Source organism: Globicephala melas, chromosome 17 (assembly GCF_963455315.2).
Source record: "Globicephala melas chromosome 17, mGloMel1.2, whole genome shotgun sequence".
Lineage (NCBI taxonomy): Eukaryota > Metazoa > Chordata > Mammalia > Artiodactyla > Delphinidae > Globicephala > Globicephala melas.
In genome coordinates this window covers 54,992,621-55,014,261 of record NC_083330.1, presented here as the reverse complement: position 1 = coordinate 55,014,261, position 21,641 = coordinate 54,992,621, and the positions used below count along the sequence as shown (strand labels likewise).

Here is a 21,641-nt window from a genome sequence, read left to right as displayed (position 1 = left end):
CTTTCTGAAAAGATATATAAAACAATTTGCAGTCTGTTCAGTTTTGTGTGTATATATATATGTGATTATATATAATATCACTTTTTTGTTATTGCTGCTTTTATGCAGTCTCAGACTTAACATACCACCAACATTAGTTTTTTTTTTTTTTCAGTTTTTTAATTGATATGGTCCTCTTGATTCCCAAACGACTTTGAGAGTCAGAACATTACAATATTTGTGTGTAGATTCTCTGCTTTCATTGCTGTGTATGAGTATTAGGGAGATGAGCTATCAATACAAAAAGTACACCTGGTAGATTGTAACAAATTGTTTGGTATATTGGTGAATCTATCTATCTATCTGTATCTACCTACCTACCTTTGTACCTGTTTACTTATCTACTAGGGATGTATACAACAGAATCTGTTTGTAGGTGCCACCGCTATGCAGTTTGAACAATGTGAAGTCTGTTCAGTTTTATGTCTGCCTATTTCTTCTTTGTATTCCTAGCACCTAGCACAGTGTCTGGAATATATTAAGTTAGTAAATGAATGAATGAGTGAATACCAGTTATGTGTCTGTAATCCAGCCATTTGTGTAGTTACTTTAATATGCAGCTTAAAAAATAATTTGTACAAGGGCTGAATCCTACATTTATGAATATAGTTTAATAAGTAGCTTAAATGAAAAATTTAATAGCTTTTTTGTCTTGATACTTAATTATCATACGCTTTAGGGTAAATCTGCTTTGTGGTAATTCAAAGTAATATCTTGTTCCATTAACCTGAATAATTGTAGTTAATTATGCTATTATATGTGCCCTATACTGTATATAGAAGAACAGTTGCTTTCCTGTGGTCCCATACTCTTCTCTAATGATTTTTTAAACTTTTTGAAATTTTTAAATAATTTTAGCTTTATATGCAATTGTAAGAAATAATAGAGATCCTGTATACCCTTTACTCAATTTCCTCCAATGATGATTTCTTGGATAACTATAGCACAATATCACAAGCAGAAAATTGACATTGATAACAATCCATGAACCTTATTCAGATTTCATTAGTTTTATATATGCTCATTTTTGTGTGTATGTTTATTTTGTATATAGTTTTATGTAGATTTGATCACCACCACCAGAGGTAAACCACGGTACAGTTCCATCACAAAGATCCTTCTACTTACTGTTTTATAGTCCTGGTCATCTCCTTCCACCCCCTCCCCCTACAATTCTTGGTAACCAGTAATCTGCTTTCCAACTTCATAATTTTGTCAATTCAAGAGTGTTACATAAATAGAGGCAAACAGTATAAAATATTTTGCTATTGCATTTTTTTTACTCATCATAATTGCCTTCAGATCCATTCAAGCTGTCTTGTATATCATCATTCCCTTTTTATTACTGACCAGTATACCATGGTATGAATTTAGTTTAATGATTCACCTGTTGAAGGTGGTTTGTTCCTAGTTTTTAGTTATTACAAATAAAACTCCTGTGAACATCCACGTTCAGGTTTTTATTTCTCTGTAATAAATGGGCAAGAGTACAATCACTGGGTTATGGTAAGCACATTTATTTTTGCAAGAAAGTGCCATCTTCTTTCCAGAGTGGCTGTACCATTTTACATTTCTACCAGCAATGGGTAAGCAATTCAGTTTTTTGCAGAATCTTGCCAGCATTTGGTGTTACTATATTTTTTATTTTAGCTGATCTGATAGATATGTAGTAATATCTCATTGTGGTTTTAAATTTCATTTCCTTAATGGCTAATAATATTGAACACTTTTTGATGTGCCATCTGGTATCCTCTTTATTGAAATGTTTTTTGCCCATTTCCTAGTTGGATTTTGTTCTTTCTTTTTTTTTCACAGTTGAGTTTTAAGAATTCTTTATATATTCCAGACACAAATCCTTTGTGGAATATAGCCCATGCAAATATAGTCTTCCAGTCTGCAGCTGTCTTTTCATCCTCTTCACAGTGTCTTTCACGTAGTATCAAAAAACAGATTTTGAGTAATTTATTATTTAGCTACTAAAATGCCATGTCCCTGCTTGAAGCAAGTTAACACATAAATTATTTACCAAAAACAATTAAAAAGTATTTATTGTGCAGGTATTTAAAAATTAGCCCAAGCATTTTTTAATTGAAGTACAGTTGATATACAATATTATATTAATTCCTGGTGTACAGCATAGTGATTCATAGATAGTTTTTACAGATTATATACTCCATTAAAAAAGCAGCAAGGAGATATTGTATAGCACAGGGAATTATGGCCCAAGCATTACGCACAGGCTCAGCGGCCATGGCTCACAGGCCCCGCCGCTCCGCGGCATGTGGGATCTTCCCGGACTGGGGCACGAACCCACGTCCCCTGCATTGGCAGGCGGATTCCCAACCACTGCGCCACCAGGAAAGCCCAACCCCAAGCATTTTTTAAGTTAATTTTCTAAGAGCACATAGATATGTGGAAGCTTCTCAAATATAAGATCTGGAACTTTGAAGGTGATTTTGGATAGCATCAAAACTAAAGGTTTGTTTCTGTCTTTTCATAGGTTCTGTTGCCACTGCATGTCGTGACCCAGGGGTTCCCATGAATGGGACTCGAAATGGGGATGGACGAGAACCTGGGGACACTGTTGTTTTTCAATGTGACCCAGGATATGAGCTTCAAGGAGAGGAAAGAATAACCTGCATTCAGGTAGAAAATCGATACTTCTGGCAGCCCAGCCCACCAGTTTGTATAGGTATGAATTTAGAATAATTAAAATTTTATACAGGTGTAAAACAATGGTTAAAAACTGGTTTCAGTGTTTTAATTAAGAACAGTATTCTGGAATAGGTTATATGGGAGTATAAGATTTCAGAGGTCTATGACCCTCCAAAAATGCACAAAATTATAAATTATTATTTTTCCCCTGAGGAGAGGGTCTATAATTTTATTAGATTCTCAGTGGTTCTAACACTCTAAAAAAAAAAAAAAAAACAATAAAGAATCAAAGTTCTTCAAATGTATGGAGACCAAGGGGGGAAAGTGGCAGGGTGGATGGTGGTGGGTTGAATTGGGAGATTGGGATTGACATATATACACTAATATGTATAAAATAGATAACTAATAAGAACCTGCTGTATAAAAAAATAAATAAAATAAAATTCCAAAGAAAAAATAGAATCAAAGTTCTTGAAAAATCTTCATCTTCCCTTTCTACTATACAAATGTAGTTATTCACTACTTTTAAAATTTAAAGAGTGGATTCAGACTCTATTTAAAATGGGCCAGGTTGATCTTGCCTCAATAATGTTTATTCCTTCTAAGAAAGAAAATTTTATCAGAACTTATGTTTGAGTTTCAAAGCTTTGACTTTCCCTTCAATCCATGTATTCCAAATGAATTATCAGTTTTTATTTTGATGATCTAAGGATTTGCAACCACTTGGTTCATACTTCCAACTCTCTGCCTTTTGAATCCATGGTCTATTCTTGAATCTCCAAGTTTAACTCTAGAAATTAAGATACATATTATTTCCCTACTGGGTCTGAGAAAAAGTTAGAGGGATATACCACCTTTGGAGTAAAAATAGTGAGAAAACTTGCTATATAATCTTAAAAAAAAATCTCGTTATTAAGGTTCTTAAATTCAGCTAGTTTAATCTCAAAACTTGAGCTCAAGTGTTTTAAAATTGGCATCATCTAGAATGTATAATACAGTTTGCCCAAAGTACGTTATGTGTACTCAAAATTTTATTTATCATGTTCTTTCCCTTACTACACTGCAAGCACCTTGGGAGAAGATTCCATATCTTGTTCAGTGTATTTCTTATAGCATGCAAATTTAGCACTTTTAGGAGAGAAAGCCTTATTTTTGTTCACTTTATATCTAACTCATAAATACATTTTCAATAATCATTTCCCCACTGGGGAAATCACATGATAATAGGAAAAGAGTGTTTAGTACCTCAGTCAGAAGTGAACAAATCAAGCACTCAGTTATTCAGATTTACTTTACCCCATTTTATGCTTCTTATTCAAGAGCTGCAAACTCAAATTCATTAGTGTGTCCTATGTGTTGATCTAGGCATTGAGGATTTAGCAGTACAATAAGACAGAAGAGTTCCCTGCTTTTGTGAACTTCTCTAGTAAGGTGAAAACTAAAATATCTGAATTCATATCACATCTTTTGTATTTTATTCGTTGGAATTTAAAAAAACAAAATACACAGAACAAAACACATCTAAAGGCTCAAACCAGGCAGGGAGTAGACAGATAGTTGTAGACTTCTGTAGAAAATGGAACAGATGATAAGGAAAAGGCTTATTAAAGAGACATAAAAAAAGCACAGAATAAGGGCATACATTGAGCCAGTTCAGATTTAGCCATATTTTCCTTTGCAGTTTATTTCCGTTTATACCTATGTTGTTCTCTATGTACCACTGCAAGATTCCAAATCATCAAACATCGATTAATTTACATTTACTATAAATACACTCATAAAAGCAGAGGAAAAAATACGGAGAAAAAAATATTTTCAAAGGAAAAGGGACTGAAACAATGAAGTTTTAATTTGTTTACTGGACAGTTAACCTAAAAAAATGCCAATTAAACTAAAATGCCACGTTCAAATTAATTGGAATTTGACTGAGTATCTTGTAAAGAGAATCTTTGTGTAAAGAGGAAATGACAGAATTCCACAGACTTACTGTGGAACTTCTTGTTTTATTGTGATTCTTAGACCTATTAAACGGGTGTTATTTATTAGACTTACTAGAAAGGCTATATTATGTCAAATGTTGTCATGTAGAGAATTCTGAAACATTTAACAGCTCTACACTGAAATGCTAGAAAACACGAAAATCCAAAAGGTTAAAAGAGTAAAGAATTTTGAGATAGGCTGTTATAAAATTCCATTTGTAGATAAGACTTTAGCCAGCAAGTCATAATTCTAGAAAATAAAAGTTAAACACCAAATTTTACTTTAATTAAGCAGATTGTGGGAATTTTTTGTAAGGACAGTGGTGTTGTGTATAATTTTTTGGTAGGAAAAGATTGCTTAAGGAGAGGGTATGCATTAGAGTTTCTCTGAGGAAGATAGTAACCTTAAAAAAAAAAAAAGTCTGAAAAATTGCTAAGCTGCAGAAAACTTGACCTCTGAAACTTATAAGAAAGAACTCCATGATTGGAAATACTATGCCAAAGATTAAACCCTGAACTTTTTAGAAACTTCATAAGTTTATGTCTCAGACACTGGAGCATAAAGCATTTTGCTTGCATGTAGAAGTAGTCAACCTTATAGCAAACACCAAGCAGAAGGACAGTCATTTTTAAGAGAGTTAATAGAATTCATTCTAACAGAATTGACAGTGTGAAGATTACTTTGACATTGCCAGAGGCAAAGTAACAGCACTCAATATGAAGGTAAATAACAAAGACATTAGTATGGGTGGGCTGCTAAGACAGTAGACACAAAACTGAATAGGGGAGAAAAATTAAGATTGTAAAATCATTATCAATAGTTGCCTGTATAACTGTCTCATAAGAAATTACACACAGAACAAATCATTAATGTGTCAGAACTCTATGGAACCTAACTGAAAATTTAATTCATAAATATATTTGATTTAAAGAGAATCTTATTTTGGATGCTTTATGATTAGATGCATAAAAGTAAAAGATGTATTTTCCAAATGGGATTTAAAGTTTAATATATTAAATGCAAAGAGAGTTTTCTTTACTACTGAGTTGTTTGGGATATACAAATGTTAGATAATATGTCTCAGCTTGTCTCAATGGCTTTTATAGATTTTCAAAATCTACTACAGTTATGAAATTTATCTGGAAAACCTCAATAAATAATTTTAATAATAGAATCAAAAGAATTTTAAAGGATCTTATGCTCCAATAATAGTATAATCACAAAATATATCCAGTAAGATACTTAAAAATACGTGTAATGGATTTTCCTATATCTTACATGATAAAGGATATACACATATATAAACGTATATGTGGATGTGTTCATGTGTATAAAATTGCTAACATAAAAAAGACCAAAGTTTCCTGTGAAAAATAAGGAGAACTGAAACAAACAAATAAAATTGCCCCCATGATCCCCCAAAGTACAAATGATACCACTTCCTTAGAATGTGAAAAAAAACACAAAAAACATTCCTGCCTTTTGTGCATATATACATATATATATACACATATGTAACTGCATTTGCTATTACACATATTTTTCTAACATTTTTCAAATTCACATATGATTTTTAAAGTTCCAAAGATAAAATGTGTCATTATTTTAATCAAAACATATAGCTTTTATCAAAACAAATTATTATTTTTATCAAAACAAATTAGATTGCCATTCAGACTTATTCATCTTTAATCTTCACAATCAATACAAGGAGTCAATAGCAATTCAACAAACATTTATGGAATGTGTAGTATATGCTAAATCTCACATAGAAAATAACATATAAAACACAGTCTTTAGCTTGCAGATTAGTGATGAATACAGATACCTGAAAGGAATATTTAAATAAAATATGGTAAGGGAAATGATGGAGATAGGCACAGGTTGCTATGGATACTAGAGTGTGTTGGAGAGAGCTGAAGCAGAGTCCAGGCTGAGAATTTCTAGGAAAACTCCCTGGAGGCAGTGATGAATCTTGAGACCTAAGTAAAAGTTATATAGAGGTAGAAGGGAAGACATGTCAGGAAAAACAAATAGGATGCATAAAGGCATGTAAATACAAGGAACAAGCAAATGATAGTTTTGAGTGTAAATTATGTGTCTAGATTGGTGGTTGATGCAATTGGAAAGGTTGCAGGAGTCAAGACATGAAAGCTATACTGGAGTCGGGACATTATCTTTTAGGCAATGTGTAATAACTGCAGAATTTTATGCATGGACATAGTATGATTAGATGTTTTCACTGGGAAGATGAAATGGAGGAAACGAGATTATACTAGAGGCATGGGAAACAAAAAATATTGCAATAATTCTGGAGGCATGTAAGAGTCAGATCTAGAAATGTGGTATTAGAAAAGGAAAGAAGAGATAGATTGAAAAATATCTATGAGGAACTGAGGTAGGGTCTTGGTAGTGCTTCTTGATAGACTGGAGTCAAGGGTGCAATAAAGAAAAGGGAAGAATCTTAGGCCTCTAGCTTGGGAATATATGTGGTTGGATGATAGTGCTAACCAAACAACCTAGGAATACAGGAGAAATTTGAGTTGAGGTTTGGATATGTTGGATATTCTGTGCTTGATGTACCCACAGTGATCAGGTAGAGATAGCCAGTAAGCACTTGAGCATATGGTTTAGAATTAAGCAGAGAAATCTGTTGGAGATGATAGGAAAAAGGGGTTATCAGTATGTAAGTGGAAGATAAACTCACAATTCGGACATGAGCAACAAGGAAAAATGTAATAGCGTGAAAATTAGAGACGATTAGGTAAGGAATTCAGGAGAATACCAAAATTATAAGATGAAGTGAAAGAAGTGCTTGCCAATAAAACTGAGATCTGTACAAAGACATCAGAAGAAAATTAGAAGTGGAGTTCCAAAAGCGAGGAGAGTGAATTTACGGTGAAAGTCAACAGATAAGGATGACTGCAGATATGAAGAGAAAGATAAAGGCAAAAATACCCTCCTATATTAGTCAATACAAAAGTCATTTGAGGATGAGCTAGGGAGTGTTATGTGTGGGAGGCTCGGAGGCTAAGGGAAATAGCAATGGGTGGAGAGAGCAGGAGAGGTGGGAAGGACCACATAAAGACATCTAGAGTCCCTAAGCAACAAAAAGGTTGTTGTCTCTCTAAATATAATTTCAAATAAAAAACAAAATTCTAAGCCTGAGATAAGTTTTTTCAGGATGAATACTTTGGTACTTTTCTTCAAGATATAACTTAAGAAACTATTTTTTCCCAGTGACCTGCTTTGCTAATCATGTTAGTCTGCCTACAGGTACATATAGTACATAGGTGATGAAAGAGAGAATGAGATTAGACTTCCTTTTCAAAAGGTGTAGTTGTAAAATAAAAAACAAATTCAAAATAGTGAGGAGAGACTTTTATTAACAAGGAATTATTGTACAATTTTACTTTTGTAGTGTATGGAAATATCAAATCACTATGTTATACACTGAAAACTAGCAGTGTTGTAGGTCAATTATAATTCAAAAACAAACAAACTCATAGAAAAAGAGATCATATTTTTGGTTACCAGAGTCAGGGGGTCGGGGAGAGCTAATTGGATGAAATTGGTTCAAAAACACAAACTTCCTGTTTCAAGATTGATAAGTACTGTGAATGTAACATACACCATGATATGTGATGCTGCTGTATGTTATCTATGAAAGTTGTTAAGAGAGCAAATCTTAAGAGTTCTCATCACAAGGAATTTTTTAAATTTTTTCTTTAATTTTGTAACTATATGATAAGACAGATGTTCACCAAACTCATGATGGTGATCATTTAAAAACTAAAAAGGATTTTTATAGTGTGTGGGTAGTGGTACTACTATGATAGGAAGAGCAATGTGATGGTGAGATCTTCCAGCACCTGAAGAATTCGGAAAAGGGGATTTTTCTTTTATAGAGAGGAGTACACAAGGCTGGAAAGAACCAGGTGTGGGGAAGTGAAATGAAAGAGTGGCCCAGAATACTGTACTCTGAGTCCAGCCTATCCTCAGGAGGGGTTGTGTGCTCACTCAAGGCTGAGGGAGAGCCAGAGTTCAAGGACCTAGAGAAAGGAGAGAAGCTTGACCAAAGTTTGGTTACAAGCAGTTTATTATGATTGATCAGTGAGGTCAAGCAATTCAACTAATCATTTGAATCAAAGAATGGGAATTTGCAGGGTCCATGTCTGGTCTTGTCATAGGAAAATGAGGGGGCTTATTTAAAGGATTTTATCAAAGACCTGATAAGTGAATCTTATCTGAGTCAGATGGTAAAGGGTGGTTTTTCACAGTGAACCCATATAACCAAACACAAAAGGGTGAGGGGATTTCTTAACCATCAGGTAAAATTCAACATTTTCAGTTGAAGAAAAGGTGAAAGGAAATAGGCTAGAGGAGACTTTGTTTTATTTTTAGGATGAAAGAGACTTGAACACCTGTGGACAAAGTGGAAGAAACCAGAGAGAATAAAGGAGACAAATGAACACAGGTTCTGGAGAAGGAAGAGAGATTGTGTGATTGAGTCGAGGGTGTTATCCTGATTAATAGGAGGGACTCGTTAAATATTCAGTAAGCGTTGAAGTTTGAATAGGGAGAACTAAAGTTGAGGTAGTTTGTTTAATCATTTGATACACCACAAAAACCATACAGGTGATAGGTAAGTCGTGGTAAATAAATTAAGGCTCAGCAAATAAATATTCTCAGTACAGTAGGTCATCTACTGTGACTGAGGCACTGAGACAAAGGTAGCAGAGGGTCATGGGGAAATGTATCAATAATAGCAGACATCCATTATTTAAGATGGTAAAAATTACCAAATTCTAATGATGATATTGCATATCTAGGCTCAGGCAAAGAACAAATATCTGAAATGTTACCAGAACCAAAATTCTCCTCCTTCCAAAACCAGTTTTATGCTGTCAAGAGAATCCCGTATGCCTTACAACTGAATGGTAAAATTGATCTGAGGAAAACTATAATTTTAAAACTCAGATAACAATGATGATGTGGTGATTATGTGTAGGAGATGTCATTACATCATGAGAATCCCAATCTCGGTCTCAATCTCTCTCTTTCTCGGTGCGCATACCTATATTTACATCCCTACTCTCACACTCCACCACCAGGACCCTCCATATCTTAATTTATCTATTTTTCTGCAGCTGCCAACTTTGTGTAATATATTATTTCCTGATCAATCTGTGTTTAACAGACTCCGACAATAATCCCGTGAAGAATCTAATCTCTGAATTTCTCTGACAATTTTTTGAGACTCTCCTTTGAAGTGTTACAGAAACCTTTGTCTGGGCCACAATAATAACAACTGTCTATTTTCATCAACAAGTCAGGCAACTAGAATTTAAGAATATCCTAACACTCAGTATAGGAGTAAAGTGCTATTGGTTCTCAGATAGTTATCCATTTTCACTCATTAACCATTATCAAAGCCTCTTCCTCTGTAAATAAAGGTAGCAGGGAAGATTTGAAAATGAGCTAAATATCTCATATTCTATTATTCCACTTATTATTAGAGATTTTGTTTTGCTTTGTTTTGTTTCTATCTTTTTTGCAGTAACCTTCAGATTTTTTCCTAGTAACCAGGGTGAAACCATTTTTACTCCTCTTCTTAATGCTTTTCTTTTACATGAAACAAAATAGTAATAGAAAGGGAAAGAAATATAACTTTTTCTTATTGTTTGAAGCCAGTAAAGGAGCTAAATTCAATGTATGTATGTATGTATTTAGTATTTTAATTGTCTTTCTTGAAAGATAATGCAGTATTTAAGCATCCAGTACTGTAAAAAATCATCTGTACAAAACCTAAACTTTTTAAAATAAGTGTTTTTACAAATACTGATATATAATACATTTTATTAATCACTTAAGGGGTTTTGTTTGTTTGTTTTAAATTAAAGCACCCTGTGGAGGCAATTTAACGGGATCTTCAGGCTTTATTCTTTCACCAAACTTCCCTCACCCATATCCCCACAGCAGGGACTGTGACTGGACTCTCACCGTGAACACAGACTATGTTATCTCCTTGGCATTTATCAGGTGAGTTCCCATACATTTCCACATTTTAAAAATCTTTTTGCTCATTTGCTTTAGCATTTCACTAGGCAAATTTATTTCTCTGCATGACATTTTTTAGGGCTTTTTTTTTTGTTGTTGTTTTTTACCGATTTCAATGCTAATATTTTGCAATAAACGGTTTACAAATCCCTGTATAGTAGCACAGATGCCAATGTAGTTCTGAAGGCTACAGAACTACAGATGACTGAGCATCTTTCACCAGTTTCCAATATAGAGGAGATGTGTTAAAGGTTGAGTAGTTTATTGACTGTCACGAAATGCTATCTCTTTATAACATTTCCTCCCTCCCTGAACTTACCATCACTGTTTCAAAAAGTTCTGTTTGTCCTAAACTTGAAGATTAAAAGGTCAGTATTTCAAGGAATTTTTTCTCCCATATGTGTACCACCGAAAACTTTTTTGAAGTATCTAAATACCCATAGGTGCAGCACCACCACTGGACTTGGGAAGATACATATTCTACCTACTGTCCTTGCTGGTGGTCTCATTAAGTCAAGCTGACAAGAATTTGATGGATATTTTCCTATACTCTCTCAGCAGAACTTGCCTCCTGATAGAACTTAACATGAGGTGTTCCAAAATTTACATTTGTTATTTAGCAGTATCAGCTGCAGGGTTAGCTTAGTACTGAAGCAGTAGAGGATGCAGTTTCCCGTGTGGCAAAGAAACCACTGAGTTTGAGCCCCAGCTCTGCCGCTATCATTTGTGTTACCTTGGGTAAGTTATTTATATGAATGAGCCTCTGTTTCCTCACATGGAGCTAACAGCTGTTTCACAGAACCTGACCTAACTCTTTTCCTTAAGATTTCAATGGGAATGTTAGGTACCAGCAACTTAAAGCGTTTCTAACTAGAAATGTTCCTAATCTTCAGTGTCCAAGACTGATGTCTGTTGGCTCTATTAACACAGCCCCTTCTTCTGCTAGCATGTCAAAGGTGCAAAGATAGTACATTTAGACTATACTTACTATATCCTTTACAAAGAACTTGTTTCTAGTGATTCTTCCAACAGTGAGATAGGTAAGGAAATTGTAATTCTCATCGAACCTTAACGATAAAAGACATGACTTTCAGAAAGTTGTGTTTTACCCCAGAACAAGGGTAGTAAGTAATGAAATAAGACCTTAACCACTGACTTCTGCTACATTACCAAAATTCAGGCCTCATACTCTCTGAAAGGTTTCAAGAGTAATTAACTGAATCAGACATGTGAAGCTACTATTAAAACAAAATATAACAATATGGTGGTCCCCCAGTTTTCTCATGTTGCATTGTCCCTTTATACGGGAAGTTGGTAACCTCTGCATTATCCCAGTCTTTCTTCACCACTATTTATGTGCAAGTAAACTAGCAAGATTCCTCTCCCTTGTACATGTATACATAAAGGATTAGAATTGTGGAAACAACCTCTATCAATCTAGTGGATTTGGAAATAGTATCTCCCAACCTAGCAAGTTTTTTGTTTAGATGCAGAGGTGGTAAAACTTGACAAAATAGTTTCTCCATTGATGGATGTTTAACAACAGCAAGGTTTATTGGTTTTATTTTATATCATGAACTTCTTGATTTTTCTTAATGACCCACTTGAGTCCATCCTTTCCTCTGCCACAGTATGAGTTAGGTAATAGACACATGATTACATGTCTTCTGCCTTCTAAGTATGTGGGTTCTATAATCACTATGGGACAATTCTCATACTTTGAAGGTTTTAAGGCAAGTTTATCATGCAAATTTTGCAATATTCAAATATTGATTTGAATAGTTTACATGCTAAAATGTCTTTATTCACACACTAATTTTGATGAAGAGTGTATTGGTTTGATTTGCCTATACTAGGTTCTAAAAGAAGAAAATATATTTACTTTCAGGAAAAAGAATACCTAGTACAATGTGTGGTGCTTTGAGTAATTTAAATGCAAATTTTGTCTTTACAACTTTTGTTTGAATCTGACATGTTGAGGTGAATTTTAAAACAGCAAAAATGCTCTTAAATTTTGAAGTTCAAGGGAAATAGTACCATTGACAGACAAAAGAGAGGTTGCATTTTTATGATGTAAAATATCTGGAAGAAAAATTTTTAAAAATGGTTATTGTCTTACACATTTTACTGATATAAAGTAACTTGCATAAGGATATGTAGCTAACAAAGGCAGAAGCAATGCTTGAACCTAAACTCTGACTCCAAATCCTGTATCCTTTCATCAGCTTATAAACTGTTTGCCTTACAGTCATTTTTATTCCCTATAGACACAATGCCAACTTAGAAATATTTGAAAATATCAAGGTGTCTTTTCTCTTTTCCAGTGCTGATTTGATATGCATATTCAGTGTGCTGTTGCCAGGTGAATTTTCAAATTAGCTTATTTTGACAGGGTCTGTTGTTATTTTTAAAGATGTTGATTGAATTAATACATGATTATGTGACTATTATGCTTAATACCTTAGTAATAACCATTCCACTTTTTTCTTTCTTTCTCTCTCCCTTTCTTTCTTTCTTTCTTGCTTGCTTTCTTTTTCTTTCATTTTAGTTTTAGCATAGAACCAAACTATGACTTCCTCTATATATATGATGGACCAGACAGTAATAGCCCACTGATTGGAAGTTTTCAAGACAGCAAGTTACCAGAGAGAATAGAAAGCAGCTCAAATACCATGCATTTGGCTTTTCGGAGTGATGGATCTGTTAGTTACACTGGATTTCATTTAGAATATAAAGGTAAATGTGAACATTTGATTTTAGCATCATGATTTAAATTTTGAACATTTTATACAGGAGAATAATGTTGTATTGACCATTGTCAGATGTTAGTAATATATGCATTTCTTAATGCAGACTACCTACAATTCAGCTCACAAAAGAGCTCTCACTGTAGACTTTTCCTATGAGTGAGAAGGAAATTAGCATTTTCCTAATTACTACCAAAGGAAATGTATCAGGCAAACAAATAAGCAATTAGTATACTGCAGGAGTTGGCTGAGACCACAAAATATTTCTTAAAAAGCAAAGTCATTTTTTGGAAGCTGAGGATTCACTCAAATATCAGGTATTCAGAGACTACTCTCAGTGATAAAGAGAATACTCACAAAGTATACTACTCACAAAGTATTTTGACAATCATGTTTCAGAAAATGTCAAAAAATATTTAAATATGTCAATATTCAGAATAGGGTAAATTGTGATGATGATAATATTTTAGAATATTTCTGCAAGTATTTAAATGAATCAATATTACAATGCTCTGGATATTTATAAATATATTTTTCTTAAGTTTTATATTCAATGACTATAAGGACAAATTAGATCTTAGTTGTTTAAAGTTAAAATTTATTTTTCAGTAGTTGAGTCCATAAAGGACAAACTGATAAAGGGATCATTTGAGTTCTGAAAATGCATACTTTGAATTTATTACTTACTGCTTAGATTTTCTTTTTTTTAATTATGAAATATTTTCAATAGCTAAAAATTATACAGAATAGTAAAACAAACTTCAAAGTATTTACCATCCAGCTTGACAAACATGGTGCCATATTTGCTTCAGATCTTGTTATTCTTGTTTTAATAAATATAATATTACATATACAATTGAAACTCCTTCTGAATTTGCACTGGGAAGAAGGGTTTGTTTCTTCAGGGCTGTCAAAGGAAGTCAAGATAAATTCCACAACTTCCCATGGCATGCATGGCATGGGTTAAGGAAGGCTTTTTTAGGGAAATGAAAAACAAGTCAGCCGGAAACAGTTGTTTGGAGCTCTCCAATATGTCCATCATTACTTGGAAATGCTTGCCAGAGCAAGGTATCTGCTCAACACTGACATGATATGGACTTCATTCTGATGGAAAGATTGAACCCTCTATGGGTCTCTCATCTTACAGAGCAAAGTAAGAAAATGGCCTGCTCAGTGGGAGAATATATGAGCTATTTGCTACCAAACAGTAAGGATTTAGGGTGCCAGCTATTTATTGGGGTTGTATGAAAATACTAGCTGCTCCAAACCAGGGGATCATGGGAAAGCTTAGACTTTGTGACTATGGTTTAGGAAGCATTGGTCTTATGGAGAGTTGAACTTGAGCAACATGCCAAAACTCTCCCACTGGAAGAGGCATATGTTAAGATGTGTTTTGTGGCCTCTTATATGGTCAGTTTTTATGCATGTTCCCTGTGTGCTTGGAGAAAAGAGTGTCATTCAATTTATGGGTGCAGTTTTTTATATATACTCATTAAATCAAGCTCTCTAATTATATTTCTCAAATATTTATGCCCTTGCCATTTTTGAAAAATCTGTTTGGCCTAGCAATTATTGAAATAGTTAGGGAAATCTATTATAATTCTTAATTTTTAGTTTTTTCTTAAAATTCTAGTGATTTTTGTTTTATATATTATGGGAACCTATTTTCAAGTACATATATATTGTATTTTTCTCATTTTTTTGATGTACTGAGTTTATTAATATTTATTCGCTTTTTTGATCTTATTTTGAGCTTTCTACTCCTTTTGATTTTTCTATCCTATCAAAATTTTCTCCTTTTATCAAAGTCATAGCATTTCTTGATATTTTATTGTTCAGTTATTTGCTTATTTATTTAATATACACACTCCCATTGATGCCACTAAATCCCTACATATATACTAAAATACAAGCTTCTTAAGAGCAAGAACTCGGTTTATTTACCACTATACAATGAGTGCCTTAGAATAATGCCTACACATTGTAATTGTTTGATAATTATTTAACTGATCGATTTTGAGTTGCTTAAAGAGGTGTTTTCTATTTTAAGTCAAGACATAATTAGAATCATAACATTATTGAAATGTAAGAAACCTTAGAGACACATTCATGTCCTGCATTTTACAAATGAGAACTTGACTCTTTAGGAGTAGCTGCTTATATCTGCAAGGTGATAGGCTTATAAACAAGACCTGTTTAGGAAGGAAGGAAGGAAGGAAGGAAGGAAGGGAGGGAGGGAGGGAGGGAGGGAGGGAGGGAGGGAGGGAGGAAGGAAGGAAGGGAGGAAGGGAGGGAGAGAGGGAGAATGGGAGAGGGAGAGGGAGAAAAAGAGAGAAAGAGAGAAGGAAACTGTAAGCAAGTCAGTAAAGCTAGGTTCTATTTTGAATTGGTATTTAATAAAACATTTCCAGAGATCCATAGGATAACAGACACAGGAAGAATGCCACAAATTCTACCATACTCAGGGCAGATTGTGCTAATGTGTTACAGCATTCTTTGTCATGGAAACTGAACTTGACTTCACAATCCTTTCTCTACATTCCAGGTAGCCATTACTAAATCCATGTAATTTAGCACTTGAGATAAAACCTACTTGCCATATCTCAGCTGAATGTATTTCCCTTCCTGTTTCCTGTCTTGATCAATTTCCATGTCCCATTATTTCCAAAAGGTTAAGATTTATGCTGCCATAGGAAAAGGGACACCAATGCAATTTTTTTTAAATAGGACAATATTTATTACTCATTATGTGATACTTTATTCTAGTTACAATGATTAACTCTTTCAATATAGTATCTGTCTTTCCCTTTAGCAGACACACTTATAAATACAAAAAAATGTTAACTAATAGCATTATGAGATAAGTATTGCTATCCCTATTTTACAAATGACAAAATTGAGAATCAGATTGTTAAAATGAATTGCATAAAATGACATAAATTATTACTTCCAATAAGAGTAAAGGCAAATAAAAATATAAGAGTACAGGCAGAGAGAAATACATAAGCATTCCATGAACTATAATTCTTCTCCTTGGACCCTACAACTACTCCCCACCATCCTCAGCTACTACACCAGTGCCCACTTACACACAATTTCATGAGGTCTTATTTTTGTACTCCAGATGGTATTTCTTTACAAAGTTAGTGCTGAGTTTATGATACTCTCCAAATCCAACCTAATTAATTTTCTGGACTGGCCCTCAAAATTCTCATCTGTAGGGAAATTCCATCCCCCACTTCAGGGTCTCCAGGATCTGTCTTTTCCTATCAACCTCCCTATTTCTTAAAAACTGTTATCTCTTTAATAGTCTAGTTCCTTAAAGCTAATAAAGTAGTCTTGATGTTTATTTCTGCCATAGGCAAACAAACATGTCCGAATTTTCAAGATAAAATGTGCACCCCCAAAATGAATTGACGTATAACTGGATGTCCTGGATAGTAAGAACTATTCCTCTGTCATTTGTAATTCATGTTATATACTTTGACTCTGTTGATTTCTGTTAGCACTGAAAAAGTAAAGCTTTTAAGTCCTGACTTGCTCTAAATAATGGTATTAGTAGGTCTTTATTTAAAAAGCCATAGGTCCAGCACCTACCTCTATTAGAGCTCACACCAGAGTATAGTTGCCATTGCTTGTGTTCATACCTATCTATTCATCTCCCTCTTGAAGATAGACTGAATCTTATTTCTGTTTGTTTGCAAATACATAGTAGTTGTGCAAAGCATTTGAACAGTGAACAAATGCTATAGTCAAACATCACAAATACACAGGCTTGCTAACATGGATTCTAGAAGGAATACCATTTTACATTTACATAAAGCAAATGGTGGATATGCTCCAGTGTTGTAGACAGTAGTAAACTGGAGCAAAGAAGTAGACGTTTGAAGGTAAGGGGAGATGTTTTGCTAACTTGAAAGCAATGTCCCCAAAGAGTTTAAATCAGTCTTGTCTCCATTTATCTTAAGGTAATTTCAATGAGATACAATATTAAGAAATTCATACTTGGATACGTATTTTATTTTAAACAATGCTCTCTTTTGCATTGTTTTTGTATTAAGGCTATTTTAAATGATGTCAAGTATGTTTTAAATAATTCTAATTATAATATTTAATAAATGTGACTCATAGTAGTGATATCTATATTATTTTAACAAAATATATTATTTACATGAAGGAGAGAGAATATATACAGTCTTGTGCTACTGAAAGGGACCTCCTGGCAGCTGGTGTTTTAGCTGATAGGGGATGTCAATTTATATGCACCAAAAATCTGCAGTGGCAGACTTAACAATGGTTGTTTATATATGGCATAAGTTAGCCACCTTCTCCACGAACCTTAACGTATCATGAGTTACTTTCTAAATTAACATATGACTTTAAGGTAAGATACATCTTTTCACAGAGCAACCTATTACATTTCAGCTTTACCCTGAGGTGTTCTGCACCAATTGTTTAATTTACGTTTTAGCAATGTTTTCCAAAATAAAAGAGATACATGTGTGGTTTATATTTATTTTCAAAAAGCACCTTGGGAAATCTGGCCCTCTGTGAACTATGGATCTGCCAATAGAGAGAGCCTCTCGGGACTTATTATGATCATATGAGGGGACTACAATGCATACACAGCTTGAAGGGAGTTTAACCTTTATTAATAAAATGAAAACAAGAACATAGTAAAACTTTAATTTTTCCAATTGGATCTTCTTCGAGACACATTTTTCAGCGTTCTAATGTCAAACTTTTTCATTAAAATAAGCATTTACAATACTTTAATTTCATGTGGAAGAAATTCTGAAAAATATTTTTTTTGTAAAAATGAAAAACAAATCTATAGCTAAGATATAAGCTCTATTGCTTATGATCACTTCTGTCTTCCAGCAGACATCATCTAATATGCTTTATTTGGAGAATATAAAGCAAGGGGCTCTTTTACCTGGGATCTATTCAGTAGGCAAATTACTATTATTCATAAATTTTAATGATTCATAAAATGAATTATTCATAAAGTAAATTATTTTATTAAATTAATTATTCATTAAAATACTATCAACTTGTCTGCCTCACATTTTTTTTCTAAAACTAAAATCATCTTTCCATCTGCTTCTTAGCCCTTTATATGAGGATTCTCCAGATGTTCTCAAAATTTCCAGATGTAATTGCTGTGGCATACAGGGAAATAAACAAGGGCAGTATTATTCATAGAAAGCTATTTATAGAAAGCTAATCCTTTAAATTCAAGGATTTAAAGCAGTATGTAAACATAATAATGAGATAAATGAATACTATCAAAATGAGGCTAGCAATATAAAATTGTTACAGAATCAATATTTTTAATTTGTCAACCATGTTTCCCTTTCCTCCAAAAGTAGGAGGTTTGTATCATATTACAGATTCACTGATATGTCACTGAAAATTTGGGGAAAACTTTAAAGAAGTAAAAAAGCAAACTTTTCAAAAGATGAATGTTAGGCAGTTAGACTTGTCAAAGAGATTAATCCTTTTAAATAGTAATTTCAATCCTTTTCTCTCAAGGAATTTAGTTCAGTTTCATGAAGGACAGCTGTAAATGTTAGGTTGCTGTTCTGCCTAAAAATTACATTGTGTTTTCCTGCTTATTTAAGAAAAGGATCAATGTCAGGTTTTATTCCTAAAAATTAAACAAACCAACCTCTGCAACACCAAATCCTCATTCTTAGTGACCAAAGAGCCTACTGGTTCTTTCCTTAAAATAGTATCATATGCATATTTTATCTGGGAAGAAATATAATTCCTTGGACTGGGGAGCAATTTTTTATTGAAATCTGAATATGATATATGAAATACAAATTTCTTGTGCTGGTGTGTGTATGCATGCTTGTACATGCCTTTGGGAGATCAAGTTATTTAGTTTTGGAGTGAAGCTCAGAAATCAGGTTTATTGGACTTAACAAGCTCTAGTACAACTTCCCCCTTCATGTCTCTCATCTCCCTTTCACCTAGTCTGCTCATTACCCTTCAGTGCTCAGGTTAGATGTCAGTTCTTCAGGAAGGTTCTGAATGCTTCTTCTTATGCAGCACACATCACAATCACAAGTATTTATTTAGTTATTTTCTTTATAGACTGTAAAAGCCATGAGGGCTAGAATATTTTTTCATTGTCCACTGCTGTATTTCTGGTGTTAGTTGGATAATGGACTCTTAACTATTTGTTGGAAAGAAGGAAGGAAGGAAAAAAAGTGGACCTTTTCCATTCCTCCGGTATTCTAAATATTAAAATCATGTAAAAGTTTGTTTCCACCATTTCCTCTTCTTTTTTGGCTGCGTTGGGTCTTCGTTGCTGCACACGAGCTTTCTCTAGTTGTGGCGAGCAGGGGCTACTCTTCACTGCGGTGCGCGTGCTTCTCATTATGGTGGCTTCTCCTGTTGCGGAGCACCGGCTCTAGGTGCCAGGGCTTCAGTAGTTGTGGCTCGTGGGCTGTAGAGCACAGTCTCAGCAGTTATGGCGCACGGGCTTAGTTGCTCCGCGGCATGTGGGATCTTCCCGGACAGAGCTCGAACCCATGTCCCCTGCATTGGCAGGCGGATTCTCAACCACTGTGCCACCAGGAGAGTCCCCCACCGCTTCCTCTTTAGTTGAATTCAGAGAAGTCTATTGAAGTATTTTTTCCTAAAGCATAAATTTCTCATCATTTCCTATAAATGTTGAAGCACTTGGAACTCTGCAAACTTTAATGAATGGAATAAAAATATTTTTTCTGTTAAAATAAATCAGATTTTGATATATTATAACAATATGATTTCTGTAATAGCTGAACACCAAGATATTGTTGACTTAAATTCCAGTGATTCCACGAGTCCTATCCAAAGGTACACCCACCTCCTGAATTCCCATTAATATAAATTCTAATGTAGAAAATCACATTTGTTATCTTGAATTTGCCATGTCCCTTACATTGCTCATCTCTCTTATTTCTTAAGTAATCTATAATAATAATAAAATGGAAATATTAAGGTGTTACCCAGATCTGTTAACAACACAGTGTTCTACTACTTATTTACCAGAATGGATGAACTAATCTGTTTCTCTACATATTTTCAAAATATTCTCTCAGTCTCTCTAGTTTACTACCTGGGTCCACAGAAAACAGTTCTTTGTTGTGAATGGACTTTACTTTTCAATTTGTCTGTTACTATTAGCTTTGAAAGTTATTGGCTTTGACATAGACTCTCTGTCCAAAAAGATCATGGTTTGGATATTATAAAGATTTTGTTACTCTGTTTTAATGGGCAGACCTCTGACAGAAATGTGGGGAATGAGGTAGGTTAAGAGAAATGGTATCAGGGCAGAGACATAGGGGCTTTTACTTTCTTCCTAGTGATGAACTGAGATCAACATAGGCAGTAGTACTGTATCTATGTTCAGTCACATGGAATGAGTGTACATCATTTGGGGGGAAGATCTTTTAAATAATGAAATATTAAATAAAGAAATAAGTTCTTTTCCAAAATAATTGATTTAAAATACTTATGCATGGATTATAGCACATAATTTATAATAAACCACAAAACCCTGTTTGACCATAAATATTAGATACTGATTTTAATGAAAAGACCAATGAAGAATTTTATCTTTTACTAATCAATGTGAATTAGCAAAACGTCAGATATGGTTAAGGACTACTTTGTACTTTGAGCCCTCAAACAGAGGCAGAAAGGGTGTTGGTGCTTTCTGTTTATCTAGAGGTAGAAATGAAGAAATATTAAAAGTTTCATAGATTATTGTATTTTAAAGTAATTAATTTTATATCAACATTGTTTTACAGCAAAACTCCGAGAGTCCTGCTTTGATCCAGGCAACATAATGAATGGCACCAGACTTGGAATGGATTATAAATTAGGGTCAACAGTCACCTATTACTGTGATGCTGGCTATGTTCTTCAAGGTTATTCAACACTCACCTGTATCATAGGAGATGATGGAAGACCTGGATGGAATAGAGCCTTACCAAGTTGTCATGGTAAGAAAATACTTTTTGGCTGAGTTTTTATTATTAGAAAGAATCAAGAAATGTTTAAACCTGCTTCTGTTTTTTTTAAAAAATCAACTATTTAAAACACAGTCTACAAGTGTGGTATAGGCAATGCAGAGATTTTATCAAGGATTTTAAAATTGGATTC

At 33.9% G+C, this 21,641-nt stretch overlaps 1 protein-coding gene across 2 annotated transcripts in view; it reads left to right on the top strand.

The window, feature by feature from the left end:
• CSMD3 (CUB and Sushi multiple domains 3) overlaps positions 1 to 21,641 on the top strand; it is a 1,079,985-nt gene that overhangs the window by 791,476 nt on the left and 266,868 nt on the right. For both annotated transcript variants that reach the window (XM_030875636.2, XM_030875634.2), the window contains 4 exons: positions 2,540 to 2,731; positions 10,578 to 10,716; positions 13,283 to 13,470; positions 21,287 to 21,481. In XM_030875636.2, coding sequence (XP_030731496.1) covers positions 2,540 to 2,731; positions 10,578 to 10,716; positions 13,283 to 13,470; positions 21,287 to 21,481 — 714 coding nt within the window. The remainder of the gene's footprint in view (positions 1 to 2,539; positions 2,732 to 10,577; positions 10,717 to 13,282; positions 13,471 to 21,286; positions 21,482 to 21,641) is intronic.